This window comes from Phodopus roborovskii, unplaced genomic scaffold, assembly GCF_943737965.1.
Source record: "Phodopus roborovskii unplaced genomic scaffold, PHOROB, whole genome shotgun sequence".
Lineage (NCBI taxonomy): Eukaryota > Metazoa > Chordata > Mammalia > Rodentia > Cricetidae > Phodopus > Phodopus roborovskii.
In genome coordinates this window covers 17,831,982-17,850,804 of record NW_026126540.1, presented here as the reverse complement: position 1 = coordinate 17,850,804, position 18,823 = coordinate 17,831,982, and the positions used below count along the sequence as shown (strand labels likewise).

At 41.9% G+C, this 18,823-nt stretch overlaps 1 protein-coding gene across 2 annotated transcripts in view; it reads left to right on the top strand.

Annotated features, from left to right (window-relative positions):
- The window catches only part of Tmem131l (transmembrane 131 like), a 136,280-nt gene that overhangs the window by 85,713 nt on the left and 31,744 nt on the right, over nt 1-18,823 (top strand). For both annotated transcript variants that reach the window (XM_051199446.1, XM_051199445.1), the window contains exons 8-18: nt 6,964-7,041; nt 7,247-7,400; nt 8,841-8,899; nt 9,197-9,305; nt 10,917-11,010; nt 11,564-11,717; nt 12,147-12,317; nt 13,652-13,721; nt 14,800-14,917; nt 16,656-16,797; nt 18,049-18,158. In XM_051199446.1, coding sequence (XP_051055403.1) covers nt 6,964-7,041; nt 7,247-7,400; nt 8,841-8,899; nt 9,197-9,305; nt 10,917-11,010; nt 11,564-11,717; nt 12,147-12,317; nt 13,652-13,721; nt 14,800-14,917; nt 16,656-16,797; nt 18,049-18,158 — 1,259 coding nt within the window. The remainder of the gene's footprint in view (nt 1-6,963; nt 7,042-7,246; nt 7,401-8,840; nt 8,900-9,196; nt 9,306-10,916; nt 11,011-11,563; nt 11,718-12,146; nt 12,318-13,651; nt 13,722-14,799; nt 14,918-16,655; nt 16,798-18,048; nt 18,159-18,823) is intronic.

Here is an 18,823-nt window from a genome sequence, read left to right as displayed (position 1 = left end):
TTCCTGGATAGCTAATGACTAGATCAGGTAAAGAGCTTAGAACCAGTTCTTGACACACAGCTAGATTTCACTCATCACAACTTTAAAAACAGATTCTTGAATACAAGCCTTTTATGAAACTCTCAGGGAAAATTTTCAAATTCAGGCTCAGTCTCCTGGCAAGACGTGAACGTTGAAGGCTATAGACCCATATCAGATCATCTTGGCCATGAGTTCATAGACAAAGAATTTGAAGTCTTTCCTTATTTTCTTTATCTTGGCCAGAGAACTTCTCCATGTCTGTGTGCAGCTGGGGAGCCGTTGGAGGCTACATCCAGGGCTCCCTCCTACTAGACTGTGTGTGGCTTTCCCAGGGTCCCTATGCTAACAAATGTTTCAATTTTAAGGTTCTCCTAAGCCTGCCTTACATTTAAGGTCCAAGCAAGATCCCCAAGAATATCACAGCATTAACCTTACACCCACTGAAAGGAAAGCATGTTCCTCCCAGCTCTTTAGGCACTAGTCCTAAGCATAATTGTTCCCAGTACTTTGACTTGTCAAACACAGAAGGGGGATGGAGACAACACCTTGAGTTTGCTGGTTGTTCCAAGCCCAAGACCTTTGCACATACTACTTGGTGGGTAGGTATGACTGTTGGTCAAAAGGCTCAGTAGGTACTGTGGAGTTAAGAGGATCTGCCTGTCAAGGAGGTGGCACCTGAGACACTGGCCCCTCCTTTAGAACTCAGCAGTATCGAGGAATCGAAGCTTAGTCCCTAGGTTTGGTTTCTGCTCCACTGCTTTGTGGGTCTGTTTGTTCCTTGTGTCCTGTTGTTGATACTCAACTGAATGGTGTCCAACTCTGCAGAGTCCCTGTGCTGAGATGTGGGGTGCATTGGACTTCCATCACCTCTTACCGTTGACCCTGGAGGCTTTAGACTTATTTCTTAGGGAAGGTGTCCCTTTCTGTACCACCTACTTGCAGCCAGAGAGTTGCTCTCAGCAGATTCCTGGATCATGTGTGTGTTGGGGGTGGGGAGGAGGGGGGAGGAGTATTCTTCAGGCCCCAAGAGCCCAGATGGGGAGTCACCAGCCTCAAGCTCTCTGTTTCTTCTCAGTAGGTTTGAGAGAACTTACTTTGTATAGGCAGTGCTTTGCCTCCTGGGCTCTTGCTGTCTACCATGCCTATTATGATCAAGGCTGTCATGTGTCTGCCACTTAAACTAGCAGGTAAGCATGCTTGCTGCACAAACCTGAGGATCTGGGGTCAAGTCGGCAGTAATCCAGATGCCTGTAATGCTCCTGCTGTAGGGGTCGAGACAGGCAGGTCACTTGTGTTGTGGCAGCCAGCCTAGCTTCAGATTCAGTGTGTGACTGAAGGAATAACATGGAGAGTGCTAGAGCAGATGACCTGCTATCTTCCTCTAGCTCTCACACATTTTCCCCAGGCCTGCACATGCATGCCCCCCCCCCCGGACTATTTAATATATTGAAAAGAAGAGGAAAGACTGTGACTCATGTTTTCAGCCTATGAACACATGGTTTCCAACATGTTGAGCAAGGCAAGGTGGTGTCCATGGCCAGTGTGTGTGTGTGGTAGGGCAAAACAAAGCCTTTCACCTCATGGTGGTCAGGCAGAGAAGATAAGGGAGGCACAGCTGGTGGTCCCAGAAACCGCTTCAAATGGGAAAGCCAAACTGTTTGCGTAATGTAGACGACTTGCACTTGGGTTGATGCATTTCATTAACCAGTCTAGACTGCTTGCATCTGCCCTTCAAAGTTTCTGGAAAATTTGAGGAGGGCTGGTAAATGGCATGTGCCCCCCCCACTTTGGGTTCTGAACTAATTGTTACATTAGATGAAAAGAATTTTGAATATTTTATGAACAAAATACTTTTCTTAGAAACTGAAGGAGTGAGGAAAAGGTATTTCCTGCTCAGCTTTAATAAGGGAAAAGCCACTTTCCACAAGCATCTAAATTATTTGTTGTGGAGTTAAACTAAGGAAATACATTAATTGTGAATGAGCAAATAGAAGCAAGCCGCCTCCCTCTCTAGTAGTTTGCACATGTGTCTGTCTCTGCCCAGAGTGGAGTCTTAACATAGAGGATGGCTGGAGTCTGACCTTGAAATGATGTGGATTAACCCTCTTTAGAACAAAACAAATCAAAAGCTAATTCCAGGCAGCTCTCGGTTTTTGCGCATGTGTTGTGATTGGGTCTGGCAATGAGAGTATGAGCCAGCTGATGGTGGGGCTGAGACAGAATTGCTGTTTACTGTCAGGGAGAAACAGCCATGCTGCATGTTGTAACAATTCAGCTAAGCCTGTCTCGTACACTAAATGATTGTTGGCTATAGGATCTGAGAGTTGTATGCAAGGGGCAGGGCCTGGGATAGTGCTCATTTTCTGCAAGGCTGTTGCTCTGCACACTCAGTTGTAACAGCCTCATGTATCTGGGCTGCCAACCGAGTGTCCCATGGCTTGTACAGAACTTGTGTTCCTACTGATAGTCGTGTTGGCACAAAAGAGCATTTGAAGCTGTGAAAAGTGTGAGAAGAATAGGTTGTAAAGTTGCGGCTTTCCAGGGCAGCTTTCATTTGAAAATCTCTTTTCGAGTGCCTTGTTCATGTGGCCTGGGTGACTGTAGCCCCAGTTCATGTGTACTTTGTTATCATATAGCTCGCCATTGTCAGCAGAGGTTGTCAGTGACTTTGGGCTTTATCACTTTGTTTCCTATTTTATTTCACCCTGTCTGAGAACTTCGCACTTGCTCCAAAATATCTTGCAAGTGAGCTGAGATGGCATCAGATCTCAGTTCCCAGTCCCTTATCATCCCTTTGCCACAAAACCATGGGGCTCTATATAAAGTGGTTTTAGTGTTTCTGCTTTCCTGAGTGCTGTATATTGGAATGGCTTTTAAAATCTTATGTCTCATCTTTCATGTACCTAGGAAGAATAGATTCATTCTATTTCTGATTCTGATTTCTATTCATTCATTCATTCTGATTTCTTGCTGGTTTGCATAAAGAACATTCCTCACATTTTCCCACTAGTTGGCTCCAGGATCCTTAATAAGCTATATTTTCCCCATGACTATAAAGGAATACTGCCATATTCTTTTTTTTTTTTTTTTTTAAAGATTTAGCATTTGTTATGCACTAATTTATTAAAACAAAAATGGGAAGTTTCAAACATAGAGACTTGTTTTGTTTGTTTGGTTTCTCTGTTAAGGTTAGGGTTGCAAAATTTTTGTTCTTTTGGGAAAGTGTCCCTTTGACAAATCCACTCAGGTCACAGGCAGTATGGACTTGAGCTCCCCCTTGTGGGGTTCTAAAATACAAGCTATGACAGATCAAAACAGTTCCGTTTGAGTCTCCCTCCCTAAATCAGAGAATCTAAAATCCAGAGTGCTCTAAAATCTGAAAAATTTTGAGCCTCAATGGGACACCACAAACGTGATAGTTCAATGTATACAAATTTTTTTCACTGGCAAAATTACTTTAAAAGTGCTGTGTAAAATTACATCCAGACCATATGTATAAAGTATATGAAACGTAAGTGAATTTTGTGTTTAAACATGAGTCCCATCCTCAAAAAAGCTAATGATATATATGGAAATATTCCAAAATAAAAAAAATGTCTCTTTCAAGCCCCTAGAATAGAAAACACTCAATCTGTAGTTGTTTCTATTTGTTATGCTTCTACTAAGTACACGAGTCTTGCTTAAATTGGCAGATTATAAAAATAACCTATGCAAAAATTTACCAAGAATAACAGAACATTAGCTTTGAAATCATATCAGGTCACTGTGTTCTTAATCCTTAATCATGTATATATTGTCATTCTGAACTCTTAACATTATTTGTCCATTTGGAGAAATGTTAAAGGAAAGAAAACTCTTTTAAAACTTGTTTTATAATGTGTACTTTGAAAATATATTGATATGTTTTTTCCATTAAAGTTGAAATCTTCAGGTCAAAAGTGCACACCAAGTATCAGGTTTTGATTTATTCTTTTATTTTGTAGGTGTTGTTTCTTCCCTTTAGGCTATTGCCTATTTTATGCTTTCCCAGATCCTTGGCGTCTGTGACTGCATACCCTCTGTTAGTTTACCAGCCATATATCAAGTGCTTAGGTAGAAGCATGGAATTGAGTGCTTATGGTCTGGATGGGTAGACTTTGACCAAGTTGTTACAGTGTAAGTGAGGAACGTTAGAAAAAGTTAGGTAACATGTGTCCATGTGTAAGTGATAGCTGGTTATTCAGATGTCGCTTCTGGGGTTATATAAGCTGGGGCATGAAGGGTAGATTAGCTAGTAAGTGGCAGGCTTAGGCAGGCTAGGGTTAGAGTTCACTGCAAAGGAACAGCAATTTCAAGGATGCCGACTAGAACAGTGAAGCCGGAGTGTGGTCATGGGGGCGGGGGAACAGGTGAGAGGGTAGATAGGCTTTGTAATTTCAAGAAATGATTTGACACTTGGAAAGCCGTTGCAGGGTTTTAAGCAAGTCACCACATGACAGAGTTGAGTACATATAAACTCAACTTAGAGAACAAACTGTTTAGCTTGTTTTTGAGACACAGTTTAGCCCAGGCTGGCTGGCCTTGAACTTTAGTCTTCTTGACTCTACCTCCACATGCTTGGGTGGTAGGTAGTGCCTGCCATGTCTGCCTCACCATGTGAGCTCGTTCTTTGCAGTGTGGAGAGTGGAGTGGAAAGGGTGCTGGGAGGAGCTTCCTGCACCATGCATTTCTCTCTAGATTACTGACGTGTGTAGCTGATTAGGCTTAGTCCTCCGCATGGCAGGCACTCAGCACTGATGTAGTGCAGAGCAGACAGTGCCGAAAGCCAGGCACACAGCTATGCTCCAGGAAGGCCTTGTTCACAGAAACGGACAGAAGACTGGAGTTAGGCTGGAGGGGGGCACAGTTTGCCATCCTGGACCTCCACTGTGTTAGGGTGGAGACACGTGCACAGGTTTAAGGGGGATTGAGGGGGCAGTGTAACTGACTCTTGAGATCCTTTACTAGAGGGATGAGGCAGTCAACTGAAGTTGGTGTCTTGGGTTTTGACTTAAACAGCTGTGTGACTAATGGCAGAGCTGATAGACAGTGGTGCTAAGGAGATGAGTGAGTTCGGGACCTCCATGTGCACCAAGGCCTGCACTACAGAAATACATGCTGAAGGCCCAGCTTGTTGGAGAGCTCCCTTGGGAGATAGGGGTGGGAAAGCACAAGAAACCAGATCAACCATGTCTGATGGACGGGGCACGGAAGCAAGAAAAAGAAGAGTGTGTGGCCATTACTCATGACTGCCCTTCACTTTGGCGTCTGTCTTTGGTGGAGGGGTTTGTTCATACTTTTACTTTGAGAGGTTGTGTTGAGGTTCTAATGGGAGCATGGAGACTCTATGCCCGTGACTGAAGAGCAATCCTGCTCTTTGTGGCCCACATCTTGATTGAGAAATGGTCCATGTCTATACAGCCTGTACAGCTTTAGGAGGAGCACACACGGAGGGAGGAAGAAGCCACTCCTTAGCCAGCGAGATCACAGTAGTCCTTGAAGATCAGTGGGGCAGATGTGACAAGGAGGCTGCCCTCACATTATTGTTCTGTTTTAGACAGTGTAGAATATTAGTTCCCAGCAGTAATTTTATAAGTCTCATTTACATGCTCACAGAGTACATCTTGAACATTTTGTACTGTATTTAAAAACGTAATATAATTTATTAACTTTTTCTGTACTTTAATTGCATGAATGAGAACTAAAGTAATTCTTTTTAATATTGAAGAATGAACCAATGAACCCAAGCCTTCACAGATACCGAAAAAGCTACACCCTGGCCCATATAATGTATTCTTCTGTGATGTACTCTAGCAAGGCTTATACTAACAAATCAAATGTGCTGCTGTGATTCTACTTAACAGTGGCCCCACCTGGAATCAGATGCTCACACATAATTAAGCAAGCCTTCTTTCTTTGCTGAGCTTTCCCAATACTCAGACTCTGGCTCCTGGGCTGAATATGTTCCTTTTATAGTGACTACGATAGAGACATCATGCAAAAGAACCGCTCATAGGCCAAGTTCCTGAGATTTACATGCTATACTCACTAATTTCCCTGCCTCTTCTCCTGTCTGTAGATCCATCCCTCCACCTGGACAGCTTTGTCTCCTGTCAAGAATGGTTGAGATCTTTGAACTTGACAGAGTCTTGTATTCTCTTTTGTCTTCCATCCATAGCTCTTTCATGTCTTAAAAATGTCAGGCAGTTGACATTTGGACTTCTATTTTTGAGGTTTCCGTCAGACTCCAGGGTCATGCTTCTAGTGGAAAAACAAACAAAAATCCCCCAGCAGATTGATTGTGTATAGTAGTACATATTCAGAACCTTAGCATTCAAGACATTGAGGCAGGAAAATCATAAATTCATGGACAACCAGGACTATGCTGTGAGAATTTGTTTCAAAACCAAACAAGCATGGCTTGATGGCTAAGAACACTTGTTGCTCTTGCAGAGAACCTCAGTTTGATTCCTAGCACCATATAGTGAGACTCACAACTACCTGTAACTCCAGCTCCAAAAAATTTAATGTCCTCTTCTGGCCTCCTTAGGCATAAGGCATGAGCACACACACACACACACACACACCTTAAAATAAAACAAGCAAAAAATGATAACTATGTTATTACTGAGCAAACCTACTTTAAAATAAAAGTATACATCTTTGTGTGAACCCAGTGTTAAACATATCCCAGATATTATTCTATTTGTGTGCATGCTTGGGTCATCTGTACCTGCTTCCTGCATTACTAGGAACTTTCAGTTATTACTTCCCTTTTGAGTGTAAGCTTGTGATAGCAGAATATATTTCTAGTACAAAACAACATGCAGCATTTAGCAGCTACTCAGAATTTTTTGTTACTGCTAAGGCCAGATTATGCTTTTAGCCTCCTCTTTTAAGTTCTTTTGCCTCTTTTTCTTTTAGGCAGAAACCACTAATACTACCCTCCTTCGGGTACAACTGGAGTGCAGTTTACACAATAAAGTATGTCAGCAATTAAAGGTAAAACAGTACTTAGCAGATCTCCCTGTTTTCTTTCCTGCCTCTTAAAACTCAAAATTAAAATGCTGGTTCATTCTCACCATAAACATGCTATTGCCTTAAGTATTCCTCCTTTTCAAAGATATGCAGTCTCAAAGTTCAGATGATTTTTTTGTTTGTTTGTTTGTTTCTGAATTTTCTTGTTTCCCCACACCTTCCATTTCAGGGTTGCTATCTGGGGCCTGGTGATGCTTTACCCTTGGAGATGAGCATAATTGTAGCTGTGGAAAACTCCTCAAGGCAACCTGAAGAGAACACTCAAGCCCTGTTAGATCACCTCTCTATTGTTTATGTAGTTACTGCTGAGTCTGAGACCACAGGTAAGGTGGGGGTCTCTACAGTTTCTGTTGTGGGGCTATAGCTCTGACTCCTGACCTGTCTCTGTCTAGCTTTTCCAAAAACAAAAGCTTAAACCCCTTTTCTTGCAGCAAGTCTAGGTTTCTCTACATCATTATTGAGGTAGATTGCAACAGGATCTGGTTCTTGGTCTGCAGCTACTCAGGCTGTGTTAGTTCAGGGAAGTTTGGTGACCACTATAAGCTGTTTGGAGTCTCTTTGGGGTTTTTTCTTGGCAGTATGCAGATAGCAAGCAAATGACATGGGCATGACTGCCTATAAATAAACATTTCCAAAGGGTTTGAAGTCCTGAGTCTCACTACAGTGGTCAGAGTTGCAGAATCTCTGTTGACCAGATCATGCTGTTTCATGTTCTTAGTAGCTGATACCTGGTTGTTTCTGGACGTTTGACAACTTGGAGGCGAATTCCTCTTTGAAAACATGCGTCCTTCTTACTAGAAACAGCCTTTTGAAGAACACTTTCAGGAGATACATTCTATATAACTCATGAAATTCATAATATGGGATTTGCTGTTATATATTGGTTCTAACAACTGTTGGTGTGTGTGTGTGTGTGTGTGTGTATGTGTGTGTGTGTGTATTTATTACTCATAGAAAGAAACAACACAGATGATATGAAAAGCATAGTCATTTATTGGCAGTCAGCAGTGCCATGTCCTGCCTTCTTCCCCACCACCAGTCTCATGCTGGGGACTGAGCCTATAGCTTCCCACATGCACCACTGAGTTCTACAGCTTTAACTGTTGAACAAACATCATTTACCTTCCAGTCTTTAGACTAGGATGCAGTAGCAGTGTACAGAACTCTCCACCCCACCCCCCAGCTTGTAGTTTGTTGGTTTGGGTAATGGGCAGGTGGGCACCCATGCTGAGAAGACCCCCGTCCAGTAGGGAACACACTTGGATGATAGATAAAGGGAGCCTGCCCTCTGGGATGCTAGAATTCAATTCCTCCCAAGTGTTGGTTTAAATGAGGAAACATGGCTGTCCAGGTAACTGGAAAGCATACTTTGCTTAAAGCTGTGTAGTTGGTTACTGTCATTCAGGTAGAGCATAGTGTGTCAGTTTCAGCCTGCATGTTCAGTGTGAGAACCTACATGTTCAGGCAGGTTGTTTGTTTGTTTGTTTTTATTTTGATAAGGCTCTCTCTTCCGATGACTTAAAAGACCCATCCCATGTGCATGAAGCTCTAGCTTTGATCTCCATGATGGGACTCTCTTGTGCACGCACCCCAGAAAGTGCCAGAGAAAATGGCTCTTCTGTTCAGTTTCAGTGTTTAGTACCATTTTTTTTTTTTTTTTTTTTTTTTGTCCTTTTAGGAATGTATAATGCATTTTACTGTGTTGAGTGTGGAGAGTCTGTGGCTCTTTGTTTTAACCTCTTTGCCCTGATTCTTTTGGACAGATGAATCTGCAGTAAATATGTATGTGTTGCATTCAGGAAACAGCCTTATTTGGATACAGGTAATTGCTGAAGCTTGTACATAAATAATTTGAAATTACAAGTGTGCCTTTTGCTTGGGATTCCCAGAAGCACATGCAGAGGCCTTTGTGTCTATTTTCTTTCTATTTTCTTTTGCTTGTCATGTAAACTCGCTCCCTCGCGTGAACACCCTGTTTATGTGGAGGTAGCCAGCACCCCCTTTCTGCTGTTATAGACACAGCTGCTGAGAAGTTTCTGGGAGTCTTGCTACATTTTGTTTACTGATGTCCTCCTCCTGCCTGAGAGGAATGACTTGGACTTATTTCTTGTTGTTGCAGGATATACATCATTTCTCACAGAAAAACACCCTCTCTCTGCAGTTTGAACCCATACTGCTCCATACGTCCACAACCAATTTCACAAAAATTGCTTCATTCATTTGCAAAGGTAATCATTTAAACTTCTAGGATATTCCTATTTTCAGGTGGGTTAGTTGGCAGTTTCATTAAGGGAAGTTCCAGCTACAGGTGAGACACAATTTAAAGAAACAGAGTGGGTTTTGTTCCCGAAACCACAGCTTTTTATGTAATTAAAACTACTGTGGATGCCACCTGTGTTTTGCCATGCCTGTAGGATTTTGAGTTTCAAGCTTAATTTCGTGACTTTCAGTTCAGTGTGTACATTCTATTGCTTTCATGGGTAGCACAGTTTCAGTTTACTTGATAGAATATGACGGTGAATGCCCACAGTGAGTTTAAATACAGTCCTGGGTTCAGATTCCTACCCATAGCTAGAAAGTATTCTAAATGAATTCCCATGGATGGGAATCCCAGGAAAATATACCCAACATCACTCAAATTTACAGAACTTCAATTTAAGGCAACACGTGAGATAGAATCTATTATAGAGATCAATAAGGATTTTTTTTTTTTTTTTGAAAAGGTGCTCATATTCTCTTTAATAACGAGCAAGGAACAATGTATTATGTTAACGAGCAAGGAACAATGTATTATGTTTTAGCTGAGAATTGTCATGGGCTGTTGTGAAGGAAATTAATTTCTCTTTATGGAAATTTAAAATGCTTCAGTACTCAACTCTAATTCAACAATGTATCCTACAGATTTTTGTTTCCAAACTATACCTAGGCCAGGCATGGTGACAGGTGTTTGTAGTCAGTTATTGTAGAGGAGACAGGAGGATTGCTTGAGCCCAAGGATTTGGAGACCAGCTGTGACACCTCCTGCTCAACGAAATCAAGGCCTATATGCAGGAACCTCATTTGACAGCAGAGCAGCCTCAGAGCCCACTGACAGTGCTGGTTCAGGCGAGCGCCTGTATAGACAGTGTTCCCTGTAGCTGCTAGGAGGCCTGCAGACATACTCTGTGAGTGGAATGCTTCAAGAGCTCTGAGTGTCCCTGAATATGCATAGTATACCTGTAGCAAGGCTGTACAAGAAAGCACTTGGTTTTGCTGTCCCAGATAACTGGGGACTGTGGAAAAGGTAGGCTCTACATTGATGGGTTTTGTTAATGTTTGAATTTGGTTTGGAAACAGCTTCAGTATGTAAGCTAAGAGTTCAACAGCAGTCACAGTCTGGATCCAAAGAACCCAAGAAGTATTGTCTGCTTCTGCACCGCTCACCAGGTGCTTCCCTGGGCCACTTGGATTTCATTCCCTCCCATCCCTGGCAGGCTCTTTACTCCACCAAGTGAGCTGCTTTCTCCAGCCCAACTAAGGACCGCCCTTTTATTTATAGTGAAGACAGATCTTTGTAAAGGAAAAGCTTCAAAGTCCTGACTTTAGTTTTCCCTGAAAGAATTGGGAGGCTGTCTTAAAAGAGGAAGGGAAGGGTGTAGATACTATATTCCAGATGACTGTTGCCAGCCAGCAAGGAGCAAAATGGAAACATAAAGGAATTACATTATTTCTGTACTGTTTACTGGAGGCAGCAGATGCAATTAAAAATGTATAAATAAATCCACCTCACTTTTGTTCAGGTTTAACAACAAGGAAGATACTAATGCTTATGCTTCATATTTATTTCTTTGTACCCATAGCAGGTACCTCATGTGACAGTGGAATTGTGGATATGAGGAAAAGAAAGCACACCCCAGGACTAAGAGCGTGCCTCTCCTCTCCTGTGGTTCAGGGGTAGGTTCACTGCCTTCTCCTGAAGTCGTGTGTGTGTGTGTGTGTGGGTGTGGGTGTGGGTGTGGGTGTGGGTGTGTCTGTGTGGGTGTGTGTATTTTTGTGTGTTTGTTGTTTTATCATTTGGCAATTAGTTGAAACCCTGGCTGTTGTCTCTGCATGATTCTCTCTGGACTGGTGTCACCTTATGTTAGTGTAACTACCTCTGATGGTTGTGTAGCAAGATGGAGAAGCAGGGCTAAGTAGTTCAGTCTTATTAGACTGGTTCAGACCAGAAAATCAGAAGAAACCGCTCCTGTGGTATTTTATGAGCTGCATTTTGGATCCTGGTTTTGCCATGGTCATGGCTGGGTCGCTTCAACCTTGCCTGTATTGCTCTATGGGTGAGCCAGAAGGCTAAAGTCTGAGATGTTTTTGATAGTCACTTCCCACAAAGATAATGGTTTTTTTTTTTTTTTTTTTTTTTTTTTTTTTTTTCCCCTTATTTGGAAGATCTTTAGAGGACAGACAGCTGTGCTGACTCAAGGCTGACCACATTCATGTCTTCTGTTCACAGGTATTTCAGAGTGGATGCCTCTACAGCCCAGTTTCACATAGAGAGTCACGAGAACACAACAGGGGAGTGGTCAATATGGTACCGCAGCCATTTTGACCATAGCATTGTATTAAAAGATGTGTTTGTTTCCAAGGAGGCCAAGCACATTTTAAAGGTATACACAGTTCTTTTTCTTCAACTTCAGCTTTGTTTGATATCAAGCTATGGCACCGATACCTATAACATCTAATTTTAACTTACAATTTTTTAAAGCAAATATAGTTTCTTTTTAACATTTCAGAGTTACATGTAGGATTTTGGTTGGTAGTTATTTGTACTTTCTCTCTTTCAGAGTAAGCCATGTTTATGATTAAAATATATATTTTCACTAAGTTTTTCAAGATTGTTCCTGTGACATCGAAAATAGTGTCCATTGGAAATGAAACTTGGATTGAAGTCATAAATATTTGACTTTTAATCTGGAATGAGTGGAGTAAAATTCTAATTTCTAGACTATAGAAGAAATTTAGCATTATATATACTATAATGATTTTAGTCATAAAGAGTGTCAGGAAATAACCTCTCTCCCTTCTTTTCTTTTTAGGTTCTGAGTTTCCCTGGCCCTTTATTTCTACCTCCAGGCTGTTGGAATATATTTTCTTTGAAACTTGCTGTTAAAGGCATTCTCCTAAATCTGCTCACCAATGTATTTCTGACGACAAACACAGGTGCCATTTTTGCAATACCTCTGCAGATTTTCTCAGCCCCAACCAAGGTATTGTGTACAACATCGCGTGCTGTATGTTGTCTAACCTTGTATCCCCTTGTGGTGTTTGGGTCTTATAAACTCAGTTAAGTTTACCCTTGTTAAGACTATCTAAGACATTGAAGGACATCACCAAGCCAGTCTTAGATGATAGACATGCTTAGATGTGGAAATCTTGACTTAGAAAGGTTAATTTTCATGAAGTAATGATTATTTAATAAACTAAATCATCACTAGCAAATTGGCCAATTTCATTTTTCTTTTTGTTGATGAGGAGCAGACACAGGGTCCTGCATTTGCTAGGCAGATACTCTGCTCTTGACTCCCAAAGGCTGGGAAGTAAGGAGTGTTTACTTACTATAGAAACAAAGTATATGTTTGCAAGGACTTAAAGTAAGTCAGATTATTTGGTGTTTTAAACAGACTTCTTTTAAGTGGTTCTCAGTTGCTTATAATCATTGAACTTTCTTAGGGGGTCCAGTGTAAAAGCCTAAGAGGTCCATGAGAGAATTCTTTCTAAAGTCTGGGCAAATTGTGTTCAGCTAAGATTATTTTAAGCATGTCTCATTTTTTCTTAATGTTTATTTTCATTTAATTATTGCTTCCTTTTGAGCCAAGCTATTCTGTAAAACACTGAGTTCTGGTTTTTCACTATGAGACATTCATGCAACCATCCTTATGATTTTTTTCTTATTAGTGTTGATGTTTCATATTTAGAAATGCCTTACCTTTACCCAAGAGTGTAAAGATAGGAGTCTATACACACCAAACTCAGTAAGAGTGTGAGGTTCTTCATTTAGTCCTATTTTGAGCAGGAGGGATTTCTTAGTATATACCCTTCCCCAATCAAGAGAAACATATAAAAACAGTGATTAAAGGGAGGAAACAGGAGGCAGGCTTCAGCAGCATGAGGATGAAGAGCACAAACACTCCCTAGACCTACAGGAGGGGTAGCTGCAGGTTAGTCAATATCAGCATGCTGTGTCCAGAGGATTAATGTACAGTTCAAAACAAGCAGAACACAAAACCACCAGAAATGTTTCAAATCTAATTCATATGGCAGCTTGGTGTCTTATGGGCTCAATAACTGTAGTTGTAGACATTGATGATTATACAGAAGCCACTGTAAGTTGTCATTTTGAGCATTGATGATGTGTAGAAGCCACTGTGGTGACCCTGTGACATGACAAAGGAACAAAGAAATTGCTTCTTAGTTGTTTGGCTTCTGGTTAAAGGGGAGTCCTTTGAGATAGAGGCCAATATCTGTTTCCTCTTTTAGTGTGTAGGATTTTTTATGCTGAGTGTTGTGTTTTAAGTTATTCATATATTACTTTTCAATCTAGGAAGGGAGTCTGGGTTTTGAAGTGATAGCACATTGTGGCATGCATTATTTCATGGGAAAATCAAAACCAGGTAAGTATCGCCTTAGGATTCCTGTAGCACTGCAGTGTGGGGGATGGACAACAGTGAGATAATTAGCATTAGTAGATGGAATTCATTAATAATTAATTATCTTAAAGCAATTATATCACACTGTATGCTTAAATAGCATGGTCATTGACAGAGTGACCTGAAATAGTTGATAGTCCTCCAGACTTAGCCAGGCTATTTATGGAAATAAGAATGTCCACTTTTTCTTATGTAGCTCATGTTTTTGTGAGAGATTAAAAAATAATATTGTTTGATCTTAGCAGCCTTATCACCAGGAAAAACTGGGAAATTGGGGCTCAGTATTAAAGATGATAGAAGTTAGAGTCACTTGGAATTTCATGTGCAGATCTAGGTGTTACATGTATCTGTATACACACACATACAGTCAGGAGGTGCTAAGTGTCATGTGAAACTGAAGGCCTTGGTAGTGATTTGGAAGTTGAGCTTGGGTTTTGGCTTATTTTTATCTTTCTTTATTCTTTAATTTACTAAGGTTTCTGATGTAAAGAGAATTTTAAAGTCCAGACTTACCTTTAGTAGAACCCCCTTTTCTTCCCAGTACCCCCATTAGAGGACACAGGACAGGACAGATATGTAGGGGTGAGGTAACTCATAGACCAGTTAATGGACATGCACTGTATAGGACCAACTGCTGGTCTGTGCTCTCCTTGAGAACTACTGTTTGTCCCTCCACATCCCCGACCTACACAGTACCCTGAAAGATGAAGCTAGCAAAGGGTGTTTCCATGGAAGCAGCTCTCTGCATTTTAGATACGAAGCTGTTGAAAATGCTGCAAGCATAGTTTTAATTTGTCTCAGGCTGTATCATGAGCCATGTGTCTTTTACGTTATAACCTTCACATGATTCGCTTTAGTTTTGCTTTTTACATGTTTGTTTAATTTGATGTATCATGTGCCATTGAGTTTCAGAGGAAAGCAACAGGATTTATTCATGCCACAGCCCTCTTAGTTTGTGAAGTCTAACGGTTAGCCCTTGACATTGTTTACTAATTCAGTTGTACTTTGTAAATCTAAATTCTGAATCTGGTCTAACTTTTAGAAACTCCTACTTGGGATGGAAGCCTTTCTCTGGATCGGTCTACCTGGGATGTGGATTCTGGACTTGCAAATGAACTGTATGAAAGATGGAGGAAGTATAAAAATGGCGGTGTGTGCAGGTGTGTCCTCCTTGGATTGGTGGTGGTGTGTGTGGGGGTAACTTCCTAGTGCCCTGCACTTGTGGGTGATTGTGCAAACTCCAGCCTCAGAAGTGTTGACGGGCAGCACTGTAAATACTTCTCACCTGTACCTCAACTATAGTTTACTCATTGGCATCAAAATTTTCCCCTTTTGTGTATTGTTTCTGGCTTCGTGAATATGCATATGTTCACTCACCACTTTCTGCTGAGTTCTTTGAAAATGGACAGTGAATCTCATCCTTGAACCCTCAGTACTTTGTTGGGAAAAACTTTGCTAGCCATCATATTGAGGCTCTCATCAGAAAAAAAAATGATTGGAAAATATTCTTTTATATGTAACATTACAACTGCAACCAGAAAATTGACCAATAATGAATCACATATAGTTCATACTAAAGGTTCCCCAGTTGACCTATAATACCTGCTATAGCCCCCCACCTTCCCACCCCTCCACCCCACCTCTCCCCCCCCCCCCCCGCCTCGTTTAATTCAGGGTCATTCAGGGCTACACACTTTGTCTGGTTTCTGTAGTCTGTAGACTAGAGCCCCATCCATCTTTGGTTTTTATCATGTTGACACATTTTTTTTTTAGTCTAGACAGAAAATTTCACAATGGATTTTTTTTTTTTTTTAAATTGGTTTTTCAAGTTTACACCCATTTTAGCAAGACTACTGGTTCCCTGCTGGTGCTGTGCTGTTGTGACTATGTCACACCAGGAAACACATAGATGTCATCTTGCCCCATGGCTAACATTGTAAAGTTGAATCATTTGCTGTAGGTGACTTGTGACAGATATCCACCTTGGAGACATTTTTCCTTCGGTAATTCAGTAGTCTGATTATATAAATTTGCTGATCCCTAAGACTTTTCAAACCACAGTTATAGTACTCAGGGGCAAGCCTTATCTCAGAACTAATGGCTGTGAATTGGTAAGGCTGAGGATTATGTTGTTTGGGCTCCATTTATTAACACAAACTGCTTTTAAAGCTCCCTTTTAAACCACAGTTTCCAATTCATGTGTGTATTTTATTTCTGTCATCATTCTGTTAATTTGTATATGGGGTATATGCATGAGAGTACGGGTGTAGAAACATGTTCACATGTGCAGAAGCCTGAGTAGGATTTGTTAAGTGTCCTCCGTCTCTCACTGATGTTGGAGCTCACTATTTGAGTCCGAGGCTACAGGTGTGCTTCCAGCCACGGGCAGCGGCCTCTGTGGCTGCTGAACACCCATACTCAGTGCCCCACACCCAGCAAGTACTCTTCCTTACTGAACCTGTTCCCCAGCCCTGTAATTATTAGTTTTGATGACAAATTCAAAATTTATTATAATGTCCTCCTGAGTAGCTTGTGTGTCTCTTTGATGTGGTACCAAAATTGCAGTCATTCTCTAAACACTTGATTACTTTCTAGTAAGTTTTTTTTTGGGGGGGGGGGTTCGTGTAGTTATGTCTGCATATGTGTGTGTTTAATGTCAGACATTGAACTTGGGGATTCTGACATGTAAAACATGTGCTCAGCCCCAGGTTGATGTCATGAGACCTCTAAAGTCAGTCATACACTCTTGTCTTTCCAAATTCTACCAACAGCCATTTCCCCAAGAGCTCTTACTCCTTTCAGAGCCAGTGGTATTTAGGATTTCCATTTCTTTTTAAATGTCAGGGTTGTTTTCCATATACAGTTATTATTATTATCACCCTTTTGTCAATTTTCCAGGAGAAATGTTTTGGGAATGACTCAGTTTGCCTCTGCAAAGAAATCCAAGGAATCAGAACCTTTTGTCTCCTTTTTGCCTCGCTTGGTCCTGGATCCTGGCCGTGTGTTGAACTTCAGTGCCACTGCCCTCAGGAGCAGTGCGGTAAGGATGCTGTCTGTGGCTGTCTCCTTTGTCAGTGACATCCAAGCCTGGGCCTTTCAGACTACTAGGCTGTTTATTCCAGGAGATTGGTTTTAGAAGAAATTGATTGAAATTCATACACAAACGTCATTAGACATTGGGTGGGCATATCACAGGGACAAGAAGAGAAGCTAAGTTCAGAGCCCTTGAACAGAGACGTCAGTTAGATATGAACTTCATAACTTAAGTGTTGGAGGTGAGTACCCAACAGCTGGCAGTAGGGCGAATCTTGGTCCACACCGGCTGAAACAGGTTTCTGTGTCATGAGAGACCCTCAGCCAGTGGGAATCTAGAGGGAGCCAGGTTGCATTGGTTTTCCCCCTCATGTACTTCTCCCGCCTCGCCTGGGTGGCAGGAAGGGGCAAAGGGGACAAACTAACACCACTGCACATGAAGTTAATGGCACACTGTGTGTTGTGCTCACTGAGGCTCCTAAACTGCTATTTTGACTTCTAAGTTTTAAGAATAGTATGAGGAACTTCCACTGCCCCCTCCTAGGGTTTGTTACTTCTCTATGTTTATTTATTTAATGGTGTGTGTGCAGGTATACAGGGGACATCATTGCAAGTGTGCAGGGGATGCCAGAGGACTCCTTTCAGGAGCTGATTCTCTCTTTCACCACATGGGTTCCAGAGAGTAAATTCAGTTTCTGCAGCTTGGTGACAAGCACCTTTACCCTGGAGTCCTAAGTATTTAATACGCCACACTTCCTGTCATTCTCTCTCCTTTAACATATTGTAGTTTTAAGAACTACTGAATATTAGATGTTGGGATTCCTCTAACAAGGGCATTTGCCTCTATAACCAGAATGTAAAATGAAACATCACGATGCTGTTACTTAATCTGTATTCTGTAGGTGAGACTTTCTAGTGTCTTACCTTACAGGGATTTCCTTTTCCCCCTTGGCTTCAGATGCAACCCAGGAGCTCAGTGCACTGTCTTCTTGGTCTGTTTTACTCTTCCTGGGTCTGGTCAGGAAATCATTCATGGTATTACCTCCCCATCTCAACCCCTAGTGCTAGGGATTGAACCCTTGTTCAGCATCTGGTGTACTCCCATGTGGACTTGTTTGGAAATCTTCAAGCTGTTTTCTCTCCAAGCTGTGTGATGGCTCTCCATGTGAGATTCAGGTCATGTTCTTTTGGCAGGAATTCCTTGGGAGGATACCATGTTCTTTGCCGTGTTAATTAACCCTCCTCTCCTCTAATCCAGGTGAAATACTTTGTGGTGAGGAACCCGTCCCCTCGGCCAGTCTCCCTGCAGCTCCTGCCTCTCTCCCTATACCCGAAACCTGAAGCCGCAGTGCGCCTGCTGCACAAATGGTAGGAAGATCCCCGGACAGGCTTTTGGGAACTCCTGCACCTCTTTCTCCCAGGCTTTGTGTGCTGACACACAGTGTGAGCCCTGGGAGCCTGGTCCCTTGATGCATGTGGCTTGATGGAAATCTTGGCATTGTTTTGTGTGGCACCTTCATTGTTACTGTGCCTGGTCTGTCCTCAGCAGAGCTTTCTTTTCTTGAGTTAGGGAAAGCTGTCCCAAAGTTTCATATAAACTTCTCAAATTGAGACTCTTTTAAATTATGATGATCTTCGCCAACATGGGAAGTGGATTTAAAGACAGACACAGTGGTGCCTGTCTGTAATCCTACAGAAAGACCATGCCTTTGAGACTAGCTTGGTCAACCTAGTGGTTCTCCTAGCTCAAGAGTAAGAGATGAGTTGAGTGTAGTGTTAAACGGGATGCCTGCAGGTGCATACAGCCATCCTGCTGTCTTGGAGTTGCAGATTTACTCAGAATGTCCCTCTTGGGTAGGAAGCTGTGTAACAGACTTGATCACAGGGTTCTCAGCTTTTGTGCTATTGGCATGTCACATCAGCTACTGCCTTTTAGAGGAAGGAGGGCCCAGTACTAGAGGGCATTCGGCTCTTTCAAGATGGTGTCTGCTCCCTTGAGGCCAGCAAGACTTCCCCAGCCATGTCAACCAGTG